This window comes from Bos grunniens, chromosome 8, assembly GCF_055505025.1.
Source record: "Bos grunniens cultivar Pamir isolate PY7600 chromosome 8, Bosgru_T2T1.0, whole genome shotgun sequence".
Taxonomy (NCBI): Eukaryota; Metazoa; Chordata; class Mammalia; order Artiodactyla; family Bovidae; genus Bos; species Bos grunniens.
The window spans coordinates 20722028-20738734 of NC_141172.1; the positions used below are offsets into that span (position 1 = coordinate 20722028).

At 39.9% G+C, this 16707-nt stretch overlaps 1 protein-coding gene across 1 annotated transcript in view; it reads right to left on the reverse strand.

Moving 5' to 3' along the window:
- Positions 1-8478: 8478 nt before the first annotated feature.
- The window catches only part of MTAP (methylthioadenosine phosphorylase), a 46456-nt gene continuing 38227 nt past the window's right edge, over positions 8479-16707 (reverse strand). The window contains exons 6-8 of the mRNA XM_086414273.1: positions 16278-16517; positions 12408-12530; positions 8479-9696 (exon numbers count right to left, since the gene is read on the reverse strand). Coding sequence (XP_086270399.1) covers positions 9658-9696; positions 12408-12530; positions 16278-16517 — 402 coding nt within the window. The 3' untranslated portion in view covers positions 8479-9657. The remainder of the gene's footprint in view (positions 9697-12407; positions 12531-16277; positions 16518-16707) is intronic.

Sequence of the window (16707 nt, forward strand, 5' to 3'; positions counted from 1 at the left end):
ACTGGCTGCTGGCTGACTGCTGGCCATCTGCACTTACAGTGCCAGACTCTGTCTCTTCCACTCTGATGTGGGATGGTGGGAAAGGAAAGCAGGAGGCAGCTGCTGCTGCCAAACAGCTCCTCCACTATCTTTTTACTTTTTAAATGTGGCTTCTAGAAGATTTAAAATTAAATATTGGTGCACATTATATTTCTATAGGCTAGCTCTGATCTAGAGTGCCATGAGGTGTGGGAGGTGAGAGAAGAGGCTGTAGTAGGCCAGAAAATGTTAGAACATGCAGGGCTTGTGATAAGGAAGGGGAAACTGTACATTTAAAAGTATTGGCTGAAAGCCTTCTAAGTGCCAGACAGACACTGTTCTGGTCATTTGGAATATGTATCAATGAATGACAGGATTCCTGCAGAGTTTACATTTTTGAGAAGGCAGTAGGGGGAGGGTATCAGCAAACAACAAAAACAAATAAGCAAACACAAATACTAGCATATGTTGGGAACATTGAGAGCTATGGAGAAAAAAGAAAAGTTGAGCCAGGAATGCTGGGGGTGTGTAGGGGAGTGAGGATCTTTGCTTTCTGTTAAGATATGATGGTTGAGGTTGACCTATCGAGGTTTATTTTGAGCAGAGAATTGAAGGAGCTGCAAGCCTGAGCCACATGTTTATCCGGGGTAACTTTTCAGGAAGAGGGACACAAAGCAAATACTTAAGGAGGAGAAGGCCTGGTGTGTTATAGGAAAAATAAGGTTGGTGGTATGGAGCAGAGTGAGTTTTGAGGATAGTTAGAAAGGAATTCAGAGAGATAAGGGAAAGGTACAGGTCTCATGGAGAAGAGTAAAAGCTGGAAGACCAGTTAGAAGATTATTTCAGTAGTCACATAAAAATTAGAGCAGCTCAGATCAGGGTAGAAACAGTAGATGCTGTGAGGAATAGTTTCCAGATGTGTTTTGATGGCAGAGTGAATAAAGTTTTCCTGGTGTGAATATGGCTTTTGAAGTGGCATGGATGACTCCATGTTTTTGGTCTGAGTAACTGGAAGGAAGGAACTGCCAACTGTGCAGGGAGGGCAGATTTGGGATGCAGATGAGAAATGGTCCCCAAAGTATGAGTGAAGATAGAAAAATCCAAAGATTGAGCCCTAAGGCAGGTAATATTGAAAGATTAGGGAGGAGGAACAGCGGAGACTGAGTAGCAGCTATCGACATAGAAGAAAAATCAAGTGTGATGTCCCTGAAAGCCACGTGAAGAAAGTTTATCAAATAGCAGGAATGGATAAATGTATCAAATGCTGCTGATAGGAAAAGGATGAAGTTGGAGAGTTGACCTAGATTTACTAGAGATGACTTTGAGAATAATTTCGGTGGTATTGGAAGTGGGTTGCTGGCAAAATTTGATTTGGAGTGAGCTGAACAAAGAATGAAGACAAGTTGGAGACAGTGAAAATATATAACTCTTCAAGAGGTCATATTTCAATGAAAGTCAAAGCATTAAGACAATCAGTAAACAGAATTGTGGTCAAGAAGTATTTTTTTTTAATGGGAGAAAGAATAGCATATTTGTGCACTGAGGTGCAATGATCCAGTAATGAGAGATGGTTTGATTTTTAGAGAGGGTCAAGTGTCAGAGTGACATCTTTGACTAGGTAAGAGTTACAAGATCCAGTAAGTGGATGAGCAGGGAAAAACATCTATGATAGCAGTTTTCAAAGTGTGGCTTCAGTGTCACCTGGAACTTATATTAGAAATGTAAATTATCAGGCCCTATCTCAGATGTCTTGAATCAGAAACTCTGAACCCTATCTTATATCTATACTACTCACAAAAATTAAATTGAAATGAATTGAAGACCTAAATGTAAGACCTGAAACCATAAAACTGCTAGAATAAAACTTGGGAAAAATACTTATTGACATGGGTCTTGGCAGTGATTTTTTGAATATGACACTGAAATCACAAGCAACAATACAACGGTAAACAGATGGGACTACGCCAATTTAAAAGCTTCTGAATGCCAAAAAGAAACAGTCAACAAAATGTACGAGCAGTTTACAGAATGACAGAAGATATTTGCAAATCATGTATCTGACAAGAGGTTAACATTCAAAATATATAAAAAACCCCATACAACTGAATAGCAAAATAATAATCATCTAATTCAAAAATTGGCAATGGACCTGAATAGACATTTTTCTAAGATATTCAGATGACCAAAAGGTCATGAAAAGGTGCTCAACATTAGGGTACTGCAATCAAGACCACAATGAGATTACATGTCAGCCATTCCATCAGAATGTCTATCCTCCAAAAAAACAAAAAACAGATAACAGATGCTTGTCAGGATGTAGAGAAAAGAGAACCTTTGTGCAAGGCTGGTGGGAATGTAGATTGGTACAGCCACTATGGAAAACACTGGATGTTTGCAAGAATAAACAAAATCACTATGTTGAAGAGCTCTCTGCACCCCCATGTCCTTTTTTTTGCAGCATTATTCACAACAGCTGAGACATGGAAACAAACTGTGTACTCACTGAGGGATGAACAAAGAAAATGTGGTATATATAGAAACAATGGAATATGCTACAGCCGTAAAGCGAAGGAAATTCTGCCATTTGTAACAACACTGATGGACCTTGAGGGCATTATGCTAAGTGAAGTAAGTCAGAGAAAGACATATACTGTTTAGTCTCATTTACACGTGGAATCTAAAATAGAACACTAAACTCATAGAAACAGATCAGATTTGAGGTTGCCAGAAGTAGGCTGTAGAGGATAGGGGAATTATGTGGATGTGGTAAAATGTATAAACTCCCAGTTATAAAATAAGTAAGTACTGGGGATGTAATATATAACATGATAACTATAGTTAATAGTGCTTTATGGCATATTTGAAAGATGCTATGGGCTCCAAAATCACTGCAGATGGTGACTGCAGCCATGAAATTAAAAGACGTTTACTCCTTGGAAGAAAAGTTACGACCAACCTAGATAGCATATTCAAAAGCAGAGACATTACTTTGCCAACAGAGGTCTGTCTAGTCAAGGTTATGGTTTTTCCTGTGGTCATGTATGGATGTGAGAGTTGGACTGTAAAGAAAGCTGAGTGCCGAAGAATTGATGCTTTTGAACTGTGGTGTTGGAGAAGACTCTTGAGAGTCCTTGGACTACAGGGAGATCCAACCAGTCCATTCTGAAGGAGATCAGCCCTGGGATTTCTTTGGAGGGAATGATGCTGAAGCTGAAACTCCAGTACTTTGGCCACCTCATGCGAAGAGTTGACTCATTGGTAAAGACTCTGATGCTGGGAGGGATTGGGGGCAGGAGGAGGAGGGGACGCCAGAGGATGAGATGGCTGGATGGCATCACTAACTCGATGGACGTGAGTCTGAGTGAACTCCGGGAGTTGGTGATGGACATGGAGGCCTGGCATGCTGCGATTCATGGGGTCACAAAGAGTCGGACACGACTGAGCAACTGAACTGAACTGAACTGAGCTGAAGGGAGCAGGTCCTAAAAGTTCTCCTCACGAGGAAAAAATTTTTTTTCTGTAACTATGGTGATTTTCTGTAACTAAGGTGATTGATGCTGAAGCTAAAGCTCCAATACTTTGGCCACCTGATGCAAAGAACTGACTCACTGGGAAAGACCCTGATGCTGGGAAAGATTGAAGGCAGGAGAAGGGGATGACAGAGGATGAGATGGCTGGATGGCATCACCGACTCGATGGACGTGAGTTTGAGCAAGCTCTGGTAGATGGTGAAGGACAGGGAATATTGGCATGCTGCAGTCCATGGGGTCACAAAGAGTCGGACACAACTGACCAACTGAATGGAACTGAATTGATGAGGTGATGGATGCTAACTAAACTGCAGTAATGTTTGCAATATATACATATGCCATTGTGCTGTAGATTTAAACTTACAGTATCAAATGTAATTTTATTTCAGGAACACTGGAAAAGAAAATGAACTAAAGATGTTCAGGCAAAAGATCTCTTGGGAGGACAGATAGACCGCCATCAAATATTAGAACTGTGCTGTGTGGAAGAGATTAGATGACACCCAAACAGTTCCAGAGAAGGAGAAATGAAAGTTACAGGTAGATTAATTTCAAAATTTAAGAGTTTTTTCTAAGTATCCTTTGTCCACCAGTGGAATGGGTTATGTTGGGAGCACCAGTCAACAAGCTCAGTAGAGGCTGGAAGACACAAAGATAGAAAGGGGGACTGAGACACCAGGACAGAAATTTGTGTATAATTTCAAGATGGCTGCAAAGCCCAGATTACGATGTCCCAGACTGAGGACTTTTAAAAAAGAAACTCTAGGGTGGCGCCATGCAGTCTGTTTTAAGAAGCCCTCCAGGTGCTGCTGATATGTATATTGTCAGAAATAACAAGAGAGGAGAAAAGAGTTTGGGGAATGGTAAAGGGGGGTATGCCTGGAAGTTCTCTGCTGAGGCTTCAGTTTTGTCAGTGAATAAGGAACTGAAGTTACCTGCTGAAAGTTGACATAGAGGGGAAGGTTCATGAAGAGCTGATGATGGTTTTATGTAGGAAAAATAAGATCAGATTTTCACTTACACAAATATAGATTGATCTTGTGATAATAAGTTCAAGGAACAAAGGATCTCATAAATAAAAAGATGTTTCATGATTTTATGGAGGCTTACTCAATAGTGAGATAGATTAGTCTATAACTGAATGACAGCCTTTTAAATATTTGAAATGCTCACATAAGATTTTCTCTTAAATGGTTAGACGTACTCAGTTGCTTCCACCATTACATATGTGGGCATTGTTTTCCCAGTTCCTGTACTCTTCTGCTGGTCCTTTTTGGTCAGAGTTCCCCTGAAAGTATTGTGCCCAGAACTGGACACACTGACCTGGACATGACCTAACAGAAATCAATGTCAGGCTAAAGAGATTATTTTATATAAACTGCTACAAAGCAAGGTCTCTATTCTCCATTCCTCAAAACGTATAAGCATCTACTAAGTAGATGCTTATGGTAAAAAGTCCAAACAGTACAGAAAGGTGTGAGGTAGATAGTAGGTCTCTTGATTCATACCTCAGAGGTGGTCACTCAGCTTCTTTCCAGAAACTTTGTGGCCATAAAACATAAATATGCTATTCACAAACACAAACTGCTTTATTTCACATAATTTTCTGATTTCTACTTTTGTCATAGACATTGTTCTATACTGGTGTATAAAGACACTGATTTGAATTAATGCATCTTATTTAAATTTCCCCACACCAGTGAGAATTTTAGCCGTTCTTAACTTTTTACCTGTTATGAACAAATCCAGGATGCACTGAAGCTAATCTGCAAAGTATTTTCAGTTCTCAAATGTAACCCTACTATTCCAGCCTTCTCCACTCTTTGGTTAACACTCTGCCTATGAACTATTCTAGTTATCTACTCCTCAAAATCATGAAAAACAATGCAAAATAAAAATAAGCAGCTCACAATGCCAGTAAAATATTTTTATGTAGATGCGGATGTACTAATTAGTAATTCAGCACTCTTCTAAGGGCCTGAGTTGCTAAGCTAGAACTTTTCTAATATTCCTATCATTCTCTGGAGAAACTCTGACATACTCAGAGCTCATCACAGTGTTTACTTATTGTTGTAGCTAAGAAAAGGAGTGAAGAACCATGGAATTGAGAAGTATTCCAGGGAGAAATGGTCAGCAAAGTCCTCAAGGATGAGCTATGAGGAAAATTATATTGTTGGTTTTGCTTAAGGAGTGAATGATGGCAACAAAGTAAGTGAACTGTATACTTCATTTGAGAAGTTAAAAATGTTGCAATAAAACACTACTGAATCAAGAAAATAACTTCTGTAATTTGGAAAGCAAAAGTAGGAAGTCAAGAAATACCTGGAGTAACAGGCAAATTTGGCCTTGGAGTACAGAATGAAGTAGGGCAAAGGCTAAGAGAGTTTTGCCAGGGGAATGCATTGGTCATAGCAAACACCCTCTTCCAACAACACAAGAGATGACTCCACACGTGGACATCACCAGATGGTCAATACTGAAATCTGATTGATTATATTCTTTGCAGCTGAAAATGGAGAAGCTATATACAGTCAGCAAAAACAAGACGGGGAGCTGACTGTGGCTCAGATCATGAACTCCTTATTGCCAAATTCAGACTTAAATTGAAGAAAGTAGAGAAAACCACTAGACCATTCAGGTATAACCTAAATCAAATCCCTTACGATTATACAGTGCAAGTGACAAATAGATTCAAGGGATTAGGTCTGATAAAGTTACTGAAGAACTATGGATGGAGGCTCGTAACATTGTGTAGGAGGCGATGATCAAGACCATCCCCAAGAAAAAGAAATGCAAAAAGGCAAAATGGTTGTCTGACAAGGCCTTTGAGAAAAAAAGTGAAAGGCAAAGAAGAAAAGGAAAGAAAGACTTACCCATTTGAATTCAGAGTTCCAAAGAATAGCAAGGAGAGATAAGAAAGCCTTCCTCAGTGATCAATGTAAAGACATAGAGGAAAACAACAGAATGGGAAAGACTAGAGATCTCTTCAAGAAAATTAGAGATACCAAGGGAACATTTCATGCAAAGATGGGCACAGTAAAGGACAGAAATGGTATGGACCTAACAGAAGCAGAAGAAATTAAGAAGAGGTGGCAAGAATACACAGAATATACAAAAAAGATCTTCATGACCCAGATAACCATGATGGTGTGATCACTTACCTAGAGCCAGACATCCTGGAATGAAAAGTCAAGTGGCCTTAGGAAGCATCACTACAAACAAAGCTAGTGGAGGTGATGGAATTCCAGTTGAGCTATTTCTTTTTTTTTTTCAGCAATATGTGAACTGTGAACCTGAGATCAATCACCAACATCCACTGGATCCTCAAAAAAGCTAGAGTTCCAGAAATACATCTACTTCTGCTTTATTGACTATACCAAAGCCTTTGACTATGTGGATCACAATAAACTCTGGAAAATTCTTAAATAGATGGGAATACCAGACCACCTGACCTGCTTCCTGAGAAATCTGTATGCAGGTCAAGAAGCAAGTTAGAACTGGACATGGAACAACAGACTGGTAAGGAGTACGTCAAGGCTGTATATTGTCACCCTGCTTATTTAACTTATATGCAGAATACATCATGAGAAATGCTGGGCTGGATGAAGCACAGGCTGGAATCAAGTTTGCTGGAAGAAATATCAACAACCTCACATATGTAGATGACACCACCCTAATGGCAGAAAGCAAAGAAGAACTAAAGATAGCCTCTTGATGAAAGTGAAAGTGGAGAGTGAAAAAGTTGGCTTAAAGCTCAACATTCAGAAAACTGAGATCATGGCATCTGGTCCCATCACTTCATGGGAAATAGATGGGGAAACAGTGGAAACAGTGTCAGACTTTATTTTGTTGGGCTCCAAAATCACTGTAGATGGTGACTGCAGCCATGAAATTAAAAGACGCTTGCTCCTTGGAAGGAAAGTTATGACCAACTTAGCATATTCAAAAGCAGAGACATTACTTTGCCAACAAAGGTCCGTCTAGTCAAGGGTATGGTTTTTCCAGTAGTCATGTATGGATGTAACAGTTGGACTATAAAAAAAGCTGACTGTGGAAGAATTCATGTTTTGAACTGTAGTGTTGGAGAAGATTCTTGAGAGTCCCGTGGACTGCAAGAAGATCCAACCAGTCCATCCTAAAGGAAATCGGTCCTGAATATTCATTTGAAGGACTGGTGCTGAAGCTGGAACTCCAATCCTTTGGCCATGTGATGCAAAGAACTGACTCATTTGAAAAGAGCCTGATGCTGGAAAAGATTTAAGGTGGGAGGAGAAGGGGATGACAGAGGATGAGATGGTTGGATGGCATCACTGACTCAATGGACATGAGTTTGAGTAAACTCCGGGAGTTGGTGATGGACAGGGAGACCTGGCGTGTTGCAGTCCATGGGGTCACAAAGAGTCGGACACAACTAAATGATTGAACTGAACTGAACGGAATTTGGAAACCACCGTACTTTTGAAGGAACAAGAAAAATGCCTACATTTCGGCCTTGACATCCTCAGATGTCTACCAAGAAAGAAGGATAGTAAGGCATAGCGTATATTACAGGGTAGTGAAAACAATCATGGTGTACAGAGCCAGAGAACCCTGGGTTCAGATTCATCACGTCCTCTGTGGCTGTCTCATGCACAGAGCTGAAATGCTGCATCAGAGTCCAAGAGCCATACTTACATGTAACCCAGACAGCTCTGTATTAACGCTGAAGGGTAACTGGTTTATTATTTACAGTTAGCAGCTCATTATCTTGAAGACAATTCCTTAGACATAAACACATTCATTCTACATTCTCTTTAAACAGCCAAGAGATATACATTACTAAAGGACTGAGTAACAGACTACAGTGAGGAGTAATTCTGAGGGAAAAATGATCTCTCTCTGATAAGAAAACAAACCACATTCCTTTAAAATTAAGAATAAAAAACAGTAAGAAGCTTCCACTTTTTTATTTAAAAAAACTCAACTCATGTAAAATAATTCATCAAATCATGAAAAGGTGTAGAAACAAAAAGTCAAATACCAGTTTTAAAAATATCTCACACACTATAATGTGTGTATATGGTCTCTTAAATAATTTAAGATTAGCTCCATATTAAACACTCAGCTTTTCTCACATTGTTGCAAATCCAAATACTGTTCTAACCATACAGTCATTAATGGCCTTTTTAACAATATAAAGATGGAACTCAAACAGAACTCCTCTTAGCAGTGCCATTTTAACTTCTGTTGCATTACCAAAAACAGTGGGTTTTCAAGAACTGGATCTTTCTAATCCCATTTTTATTTCTAAAACTTCACTATTCGATTATATTCATTGTAGAAAAATGTGAAGAAATGGAAAAAATAAAAAATTATCCAGTATCCCTCTTCCCAAATACAATAACAGAAGAGTGCATATATTTCTTTCTATTCTTTGTACATAACTATGTAGAATTTTAAAACAAAATCAGTATTGTAAAATGCTTACATATCCTCATTCCATATTATACAGCAACAATGTCTTTTGTACATTATGTGAAGCTATGATGTTCAGTTGGCTGCTTCACAGTCTAATTAAGAGCTTGACCATGATTTACCTCCATTTGTTAGATATTCAGATTGTTTTGAATATTTGCTATGATAACTATGTTATACATCCTTCTTTATTCATAATTATTTATATGTATCTCTGATAATTCCTTAAAGATAAATTCCTAGGAGTTTAACCAGCACAAAGAGTATTTTTTAAGCCTTTGATACATTTTACCAAACTGCCCTCAAAAAAGACTATACCAACTTACAGTCACACCAGTAAATAGTCTAAGAGCTTTTCTTCTTCAAATTCCTTGGCAGCACAGGAATATTACTGACTACCTTTATTGTTACAAATTTAATAGGGGAATGGTGAAAGGTGTCTTCTTTTTTTTCTTTTCTGGAAGTGTAATTTGCTTTCCTTCAATTATTTGAAGCAGTCCAAGTGTTTGAGAAGGCATCTCTGATGAGTGCAATGTCTTATCACTTCTTCCTTGGGGAGCAAGGGCATGAAAGCTGCATATCTTTTCTATGTTTTCTCAAGCAGGAATTCCCAAAAGGACTGGAATTTCGAAGTCTCCTGGGCAGCCATGCTGTTTTAATGTCTTGGTAACAAAACAGAAAACTGGGCCATTTTCTGAAAGGAAGTAGGCACAGATTATGATTAATCAAACAATTAGTACAGGCAGGAATTCTCATGCTTGGGGGCATGATAATCACCTGGAGTGCTTATTTTCACTTTGATTTTTATAGAGTGAGGACTCATGGGATATATACTTGATAAACTCTCCAGAAAATTCTCATGTTCACTGAAAGTTTAATAATCACTAACCACATATGGAGTTTTGGGCATAAATCTTTAACTGTTCGTTCTTTATTCTCCTTTCATGTAAAGTGAGGTTTAGAATGTTTATCTCAGAGGACTGTTCTGATTCTCACTTATCTCCACCCCTGCCCCTTTACATCCACTGGGACATATTTTTACACCAACCCCTAGCCTTTGTCTTATTCCACTGAAAAATGTCATTGAAATTTTAATATGCGAGTATCTCCAAATAGACTAGGAGCTTCTCCATAACAGCATCTTACATATCTGTGTAAACCATAGCTTGACATATAGTTGGTGCTCACTAAGTGATTCTGAAATGAATTAGTGAATTAATGATACACACTTCAGTATTCAGAGAGCTGAAAATACTGCCTTGGAATAAGGGATTATTAGTGTGGTATTCCTTATATGTTACAGAATGGAGGCTATGATTCTCAATTTTGTCTAGAGTAGCAATTCTTCATTTTCTCTCTTCTACACATATTAACCCGTTTAAAAAAAATGCCGTTTTACACACACTTTCAGAAGCTTCACAGAAGGAATAGAGAACACCAATCTACTATCCAAATATTTTTACTTAAAAATGAAGCTGAAATAATAAATTTATTCCTTGACAAATTATCTTTGAAAGTTCAAGGGGCTATGGTCAAATTGGCTTAGTAAAATTCTGACCAAGGATCAGAAACCTTAAAAAAACAAAAAACCAAAAAAACCCCAAACCCCAAAAAAACCCAAACCCCAAACCTCACCATCCCATCCAGCAGGTAACAGCCTCAGCAGTACCAAAAGAATGAATCACATTTCCTGCCAGTCAACAGTGTGTTTGTTTTGATAAGCCAAAGTCATACTGTTCAATCGCATTACACTCATTACGTTTCACCAGATGTAACTGTTTCTAGTTTAAAGTGACATTCTCCAATTCCTAGAACTGATTTTCTGTTCCCTTTTTCTTCATCCATATAAAAAGAGTTGCCTATATTTCAATTATGATGAAATAATTCATGAGGGAAAGGACCTATCATTAAAGAACATTTATCTCCTGAGTAGATAGGCTGAAACCAACAGATGTGTTTCCTGTTCCTTATGGATTTAAAATCTAGTAGGGAAGACAGTACTCTTGCCTGGAAAATCCCATGGACGGAGGAGCCTGGTGGGCTGCAGTCCATGGGGTCACAAAGAGTCGGACAAGACTGAAGCGACTTAGCAGCAGCAGCAGCAGGGAAGACAGAGTACAAAATGCCAGTATTCCTGGTTTTGCCAGTCCTCAAGGCTGAGAGACATTTTACACTGGTTTTCTGGAGCCTGCTTGTACCAGCTTTGTAAAAACTCATTATGTATATCACTTCCCAGCTTACCGGTGGCTTCATGTTGATAGCTTGAAATGGGCTGTGCAAGAGCATTTTATACTATGGCAGTCAGCAAACTACAAATCATGGCTCCTCCATGCCCAGCAGTCGGCAGTCATTTACTACCACAGTATTGTCATCACACTAAAACAATGGCTGTCATTCCAGGGTTCCTCGGTGGTTATTCAGGTTGAGAGGGGCTTTTATCAACTTTTCAAATCCTCTCTCAACTCTAACACCTAAGAGTAGAGATGTATTCTAGGAGACCTTTGGATATGCTGGCTACCCTCTTTGGATACTAGGTGAATGTAACATCTGATCAATTTCAGCCAACCCCTTATCTAAGGTGGTTAATCAAGAGACACAAGAGGTCCAGATAAAAACCACACATCTGAGCTCAGCAATCAGTTCAAATCATATTCTGGGAATTAATACTAGAGTTGAAAAGCTACCAATCTGCAACCCTCCACATGTTTATTACTATCTTAATTTGTCTGATGCAACATTAACTATAAGTAAACAGTCCCTGGCACCATTTTGGTATTGTATGCCAGTGTTTTGGCTTTAAAGGCTGCCAGTACTTAGCATAGGTCTGCCCACGGACCGAGGAGCCTGGTGGGCTGCAGTCCATGGAGTCGCTAAGAGTCGAACACAACTGAGCGACTTCACTTTCACGTTTCACTTTCATGCATTGGAGAAGGAAATGGCAACCCACTCCAGTGTTCTTGCCTGGAGAATCCCAGGGACGGGGGAGCCTGGTGGGCTGCCGTCTATGGGGTCGCACAGAGTCGGACACGACTGAAGTGACTTAGCAGCAGCAGCCAAAGAGAAAACAGCCTTGTCTGCAGTATAATACGTGTACAGAGCAAACACTACCAATCTTCTGAAGTAAAATTTACGGATACACTGCAAAGCAGGACAGTGTCAAGAACCTGATAGACTAGATAATAAAACTCCTTCACCTCAACTTTTAGTGCTCTTGCATTACCAGCCAGAATATATCTCTCTTCCATTTATGGTTAGTATGCTAGTAAATGACATGAAAACATGTAGAAAACATCTAGTCTAGTATAAAATGCATGAACAGATGGACCAAGGGTCCAATGCAAATTAGAGAAAAGGGCAGCTGAGAGTCTATGGAAGTGTCTGCTTGTAGATGGAGAGGATACTTACCTTCATGTTATGGAGGGTTTCTGACCATTCCATGGATCCTATCTGAGGTATGGTAGTGAGAAGTAAGCTTTTGGCTTTATTGGCATTTTCTTTCAGGGTCTTTAAGACCCGGTCCACTGAAACCTAGAAAAACAACAGCACAGGACATTACCAGCAATTTAAAATTCCACTGCTTTTCACAGAACATTTTTTTCTGAGTTCCTACTTGATCTGTTGAAGTCAGTTTACTCCCAAGAACTTGAACCCAAGTTCTGCATTTATTAGGGGAGAGGTCATAGAGAAATCCAATGACATCTCTGAAAAGCACAACTAGTTTTCAACATGGTGTCTGAGAAACCTTTTCAGTTGTATAATGTGTTGGCATGGCCTAGAAAGCTTGTGGCTCTTCTCATGTCCACAGAATGGATTCCAGTTTTAAAACTGTTGCTATACTGGATAAATCAGAAGATAAGAACATTTCCCTTTAGAGAAGTCTTTAATAGAAATAATGGAATCAAAGCATCACCATTTTTATAGTCCCAGTGAATTAATGGATGGGCTGTTAACATCACAAAACCAGAAACCCAAACCAAACAAACAGTCCACTTTCATGAGCTTCCTTGTGGATTATGATGTCAGAATTAGATCAAATCTCTGGATCCTGCTGCCAATTTACAGAAAATATAGAACACTGCGAAATTGGATAAACCATCCTAAGGAGATGATTTCAGTAATCAGACTGTGGGAAACTCTATAGGACAAATGACCTGGTTTCTTTTAAGAACACCTGGAAGCAAAAAATCACTTACGCTACTTGAGATAACTAGAAAATTGAACTTTGCCTGGATATATTAAGGAATTATTGTTGGACTGTGATAACAGCAATGTGGTTATGTTAGATGTCTCCTAAAATGTTCACAGATAAGTTCATGGATCAGCATGTAGATGAAACATGGTTGGCTTAAAATTGTTATGTTTATGACTGAAGTTGCATTCACGGAAGCTTACCCCATTGCTTCTGTGTATGACTGAAACTGCTTCCTAAGGAAGCTGAAGGAAGTTGAGTATAAGACAGATGACCAGAAAGAGTACTTGTCATGCTTAACTATGCTTAGAAGAAACCCAAGATTCAGGGGCACCATGATTTTACCTTCCTAGACCCCTCCCACAATATGGAGATGTGTTTACAACAAAATGATAAGCACCGTAGCAGAGAGGAGTGCCATCACTGTGGGAGGGATCACAGCAGAAGGAGGCGGCCAGCTGGGTGCCTGCCAGGTAGGCAACGTCAACTGCAGCGTCGTGAAACAACCAAGAGATTTGCCTTATATTTTACTCTTTTCCTCATCCTTTGTGGCTGCTATTTCTATACAGATTCTGACCTCCTTTTCCTCTGTGTTTTTGCTGCTGTGCTCCACCCAGAAGTCCTTTCTGCTTTCTCACAATAAATTCTCACTCAACATCCAGCTTAAATCTCCAGAGTTTTCTTCGGAAACTACATCCCTCCACCATTCCATCACACCTATCATCTGACTACGACCCTCTTAGGGGCCAGTACTATACTGTGCGTGCTAAGTCACTTCAGTCGTGTCCAACTCTGTGCGACCCTACGGACTGTGGTCCACCAGGCTCCACTGTCTATGGGATTCTCCAGGCAAGAATATTGGAGTGGGTTGCCATACCCTCCTCCAGGGGACATTCTTGACCAAGGAATTGAACCTGTGTCTCATATCTCCTGCATTGGCAGGCGGGTTCTTTACCATTAGTGCCACCTGGGAAGCCCTAGTACTATACTATTGGCTCCGTATTTATCATGTTTAATTCTTCCAGTCATCCTACAAGGTCAGAAATGTAATTAACACCCCCCACTCATGTGGAAGGGTTAAAGAAGTCACCCAATATTACAAGTAATAAGAACAATGGGAATTTGAAGAAGGGGTTAGGCAACTCTAGAACCTTTTTCTGTGCCAGGCTGCACATCTGGTTTAAAGCACAATGACACACATAGCTGACTGAGATGATGCCATCTTTGTCTATGCTTTCCTTGTGGGATTTAACATTATTTGCTTTCATGCCTTACCACTTACACAGAGCTTAGTTTTTTTGCTTTTAACTGAAGTAGCTCCAGTTGACTGTTTTCCAAACCTCATGTGGCCTACTAAATGAAAGCACCATTAGCTCTGCAAAGGAGACAAATGTTATGAAACCACGCAGAAAGCCACAGGCAGGAAGCAGTCTACTCTCGGGGAGTGGCAGAGGCTGGAGTCTCCTATTAATTGGAAGCAACTTCTCAACATCATGAGGCAGAGCTGCCACTGAGGTGACCAAAGCTGCCAAGTCAGAGACTACATTGGGTCAGGATTTGCAAATCTCTTAACTAACAAACATCCTCAAAGAATCTGTGTTCATCCATGACCTAAACTCCATACCCATGGATGGAGAGGCAGCTAGAATATCTTAGCCTGTTTTACATGAAACTGGATGGTGAAACAAGCAGCTCTGAGATGGTGCTACAGTCCCCCTAGAGAAGATGTCACCTCCCCTAAATGTCTCCAGAACAGCCACTGCCATACTCCTTCCTTCAAAATTTCTTGGCTGCAGTTTTGTCCTTTTCTCTTTTTAAGATGAGATAAATGACAAGACAAATGATCTGGTTTCTTCAAGTAAAATGCAAGCAATGAAAAGGGAGGAGAATATTAGGTTAAAGATTTAAGAGGCTTATCATTCAAATACAATGTGTGGATTATAAGGGATCCTGATTTGAACAGTTAAAAATGATGAGACAGGAGGGAAAATGTGACAAGTCTGGACATTTGATTTTAAAGAATTAATATCACTAATTTTTTTGTACAACAGTGATGGTGTGGTTTTAAAAAAATTATTTTTAAAAGAGAGGTCTTTTAGAAAAATTTACTTCAAAATCATAAGGGTAGGGGGGAGAAAACTGAATAGGGGCATATAAGTAAGTCAAGAGTTGGCACGGCTGATGATTGTGGAAAGCTGGGTGATGGGCACCTGGGGTGTTCATTACACTAAACTCTACTTTTGTAGATGTTTTGAAGTTTTCCACAAAGGACATATTTGTTTTGGAAGCCTGACCTCAGTGGCCCATTATCCTCAAATACCAGCTGGATCTTGATGTTTTTTTCTGCTTCAAAACCCTCACTGACCTCCCATCTGAAATCCTTACATAGTCTACACGGCCCTGCCTCCCTCTTCCCGCTCCTCACCTCTCCAGCATGGCCCTCTTTCCCATCACACTTAAGCCAGGCTTCCTGGATGTCAAGTATTTGGTTGGGCCCATTCGATACGTACTTCTGTATCCTACCACATTATTTCTATATAACCCCGAGCCTTCTCACGCTGGTTTGTTTGACCTCTACCCAGTTCCTTCAAAACCCAAAATGTTAGCTCCTTATGGACTTGTCTGTCTGCTATTGTATTTTTATACCAAGCACAGTACCCATCCATGGCAGGTTAGACATGAATACAGAATCCTCTTACCAGGAAAGGTACATTAATAGGTTTCCCTGCTACATAATAAACAGGAGCATAAAGAACTTATAACCAAGAGTCTTTATCTGTAATGTAAGAGCTGAGTCTCAGTAAGATTCCCAACACACCTACATGTTTGCAATGTACTCTTCCCTGTTGATCCTTGCCTAAGTGTCCTTTCATTCTCTATGAAGATTTTGTTCTTCCAATGGGAACTACAGAAAAAAAATCTGGTAACACCTAATGATAATGTATCAAAAGCTGACTTTAAAACTTGGTATAAAGGCACTTTCTGGAACTAATGTAATAGAAACAAAAAGTTAAGACACTCTGTCACTGGCTCTCATGGCACTTGGAAACCCAGGCCATACATGTACCAAAGAGAATTCCACCTACCGCTTCCTCATGCTCCTTCCAGCAATCATAATCTGTCGCCATGGCGATACTTGCGTAGCAAATTCCCGCCTCCTTAGCAAGAACCACCTCTGGAACTGTGGTCATGTTGATAACATCTGCCCCCCAGGTCTGGAACATGATGCTTTCTGCCCGGGAGCTGAAACGAGGTCCCTCAATGGTGATCACTGTCCCTTTTGAGTGGCACCGGAGTCCTAACTTCTTAGCAGTCTCTATGAGGACCTAGAACAGAAAGAACCAAACTCAAAACATACAAACAGAAGCTAAGCTTTATTTTTTCTTCCCTGCTACTTTAAAAGATTCTTACTATAAATACCCAGTACCTGCAGGCCCTCAAAGAGAACCTGGGTGATCACAGAAGGGAGTTTCCTAGCTCCCCATCTATTTACATAACGCTCTGTCCCACCCAACC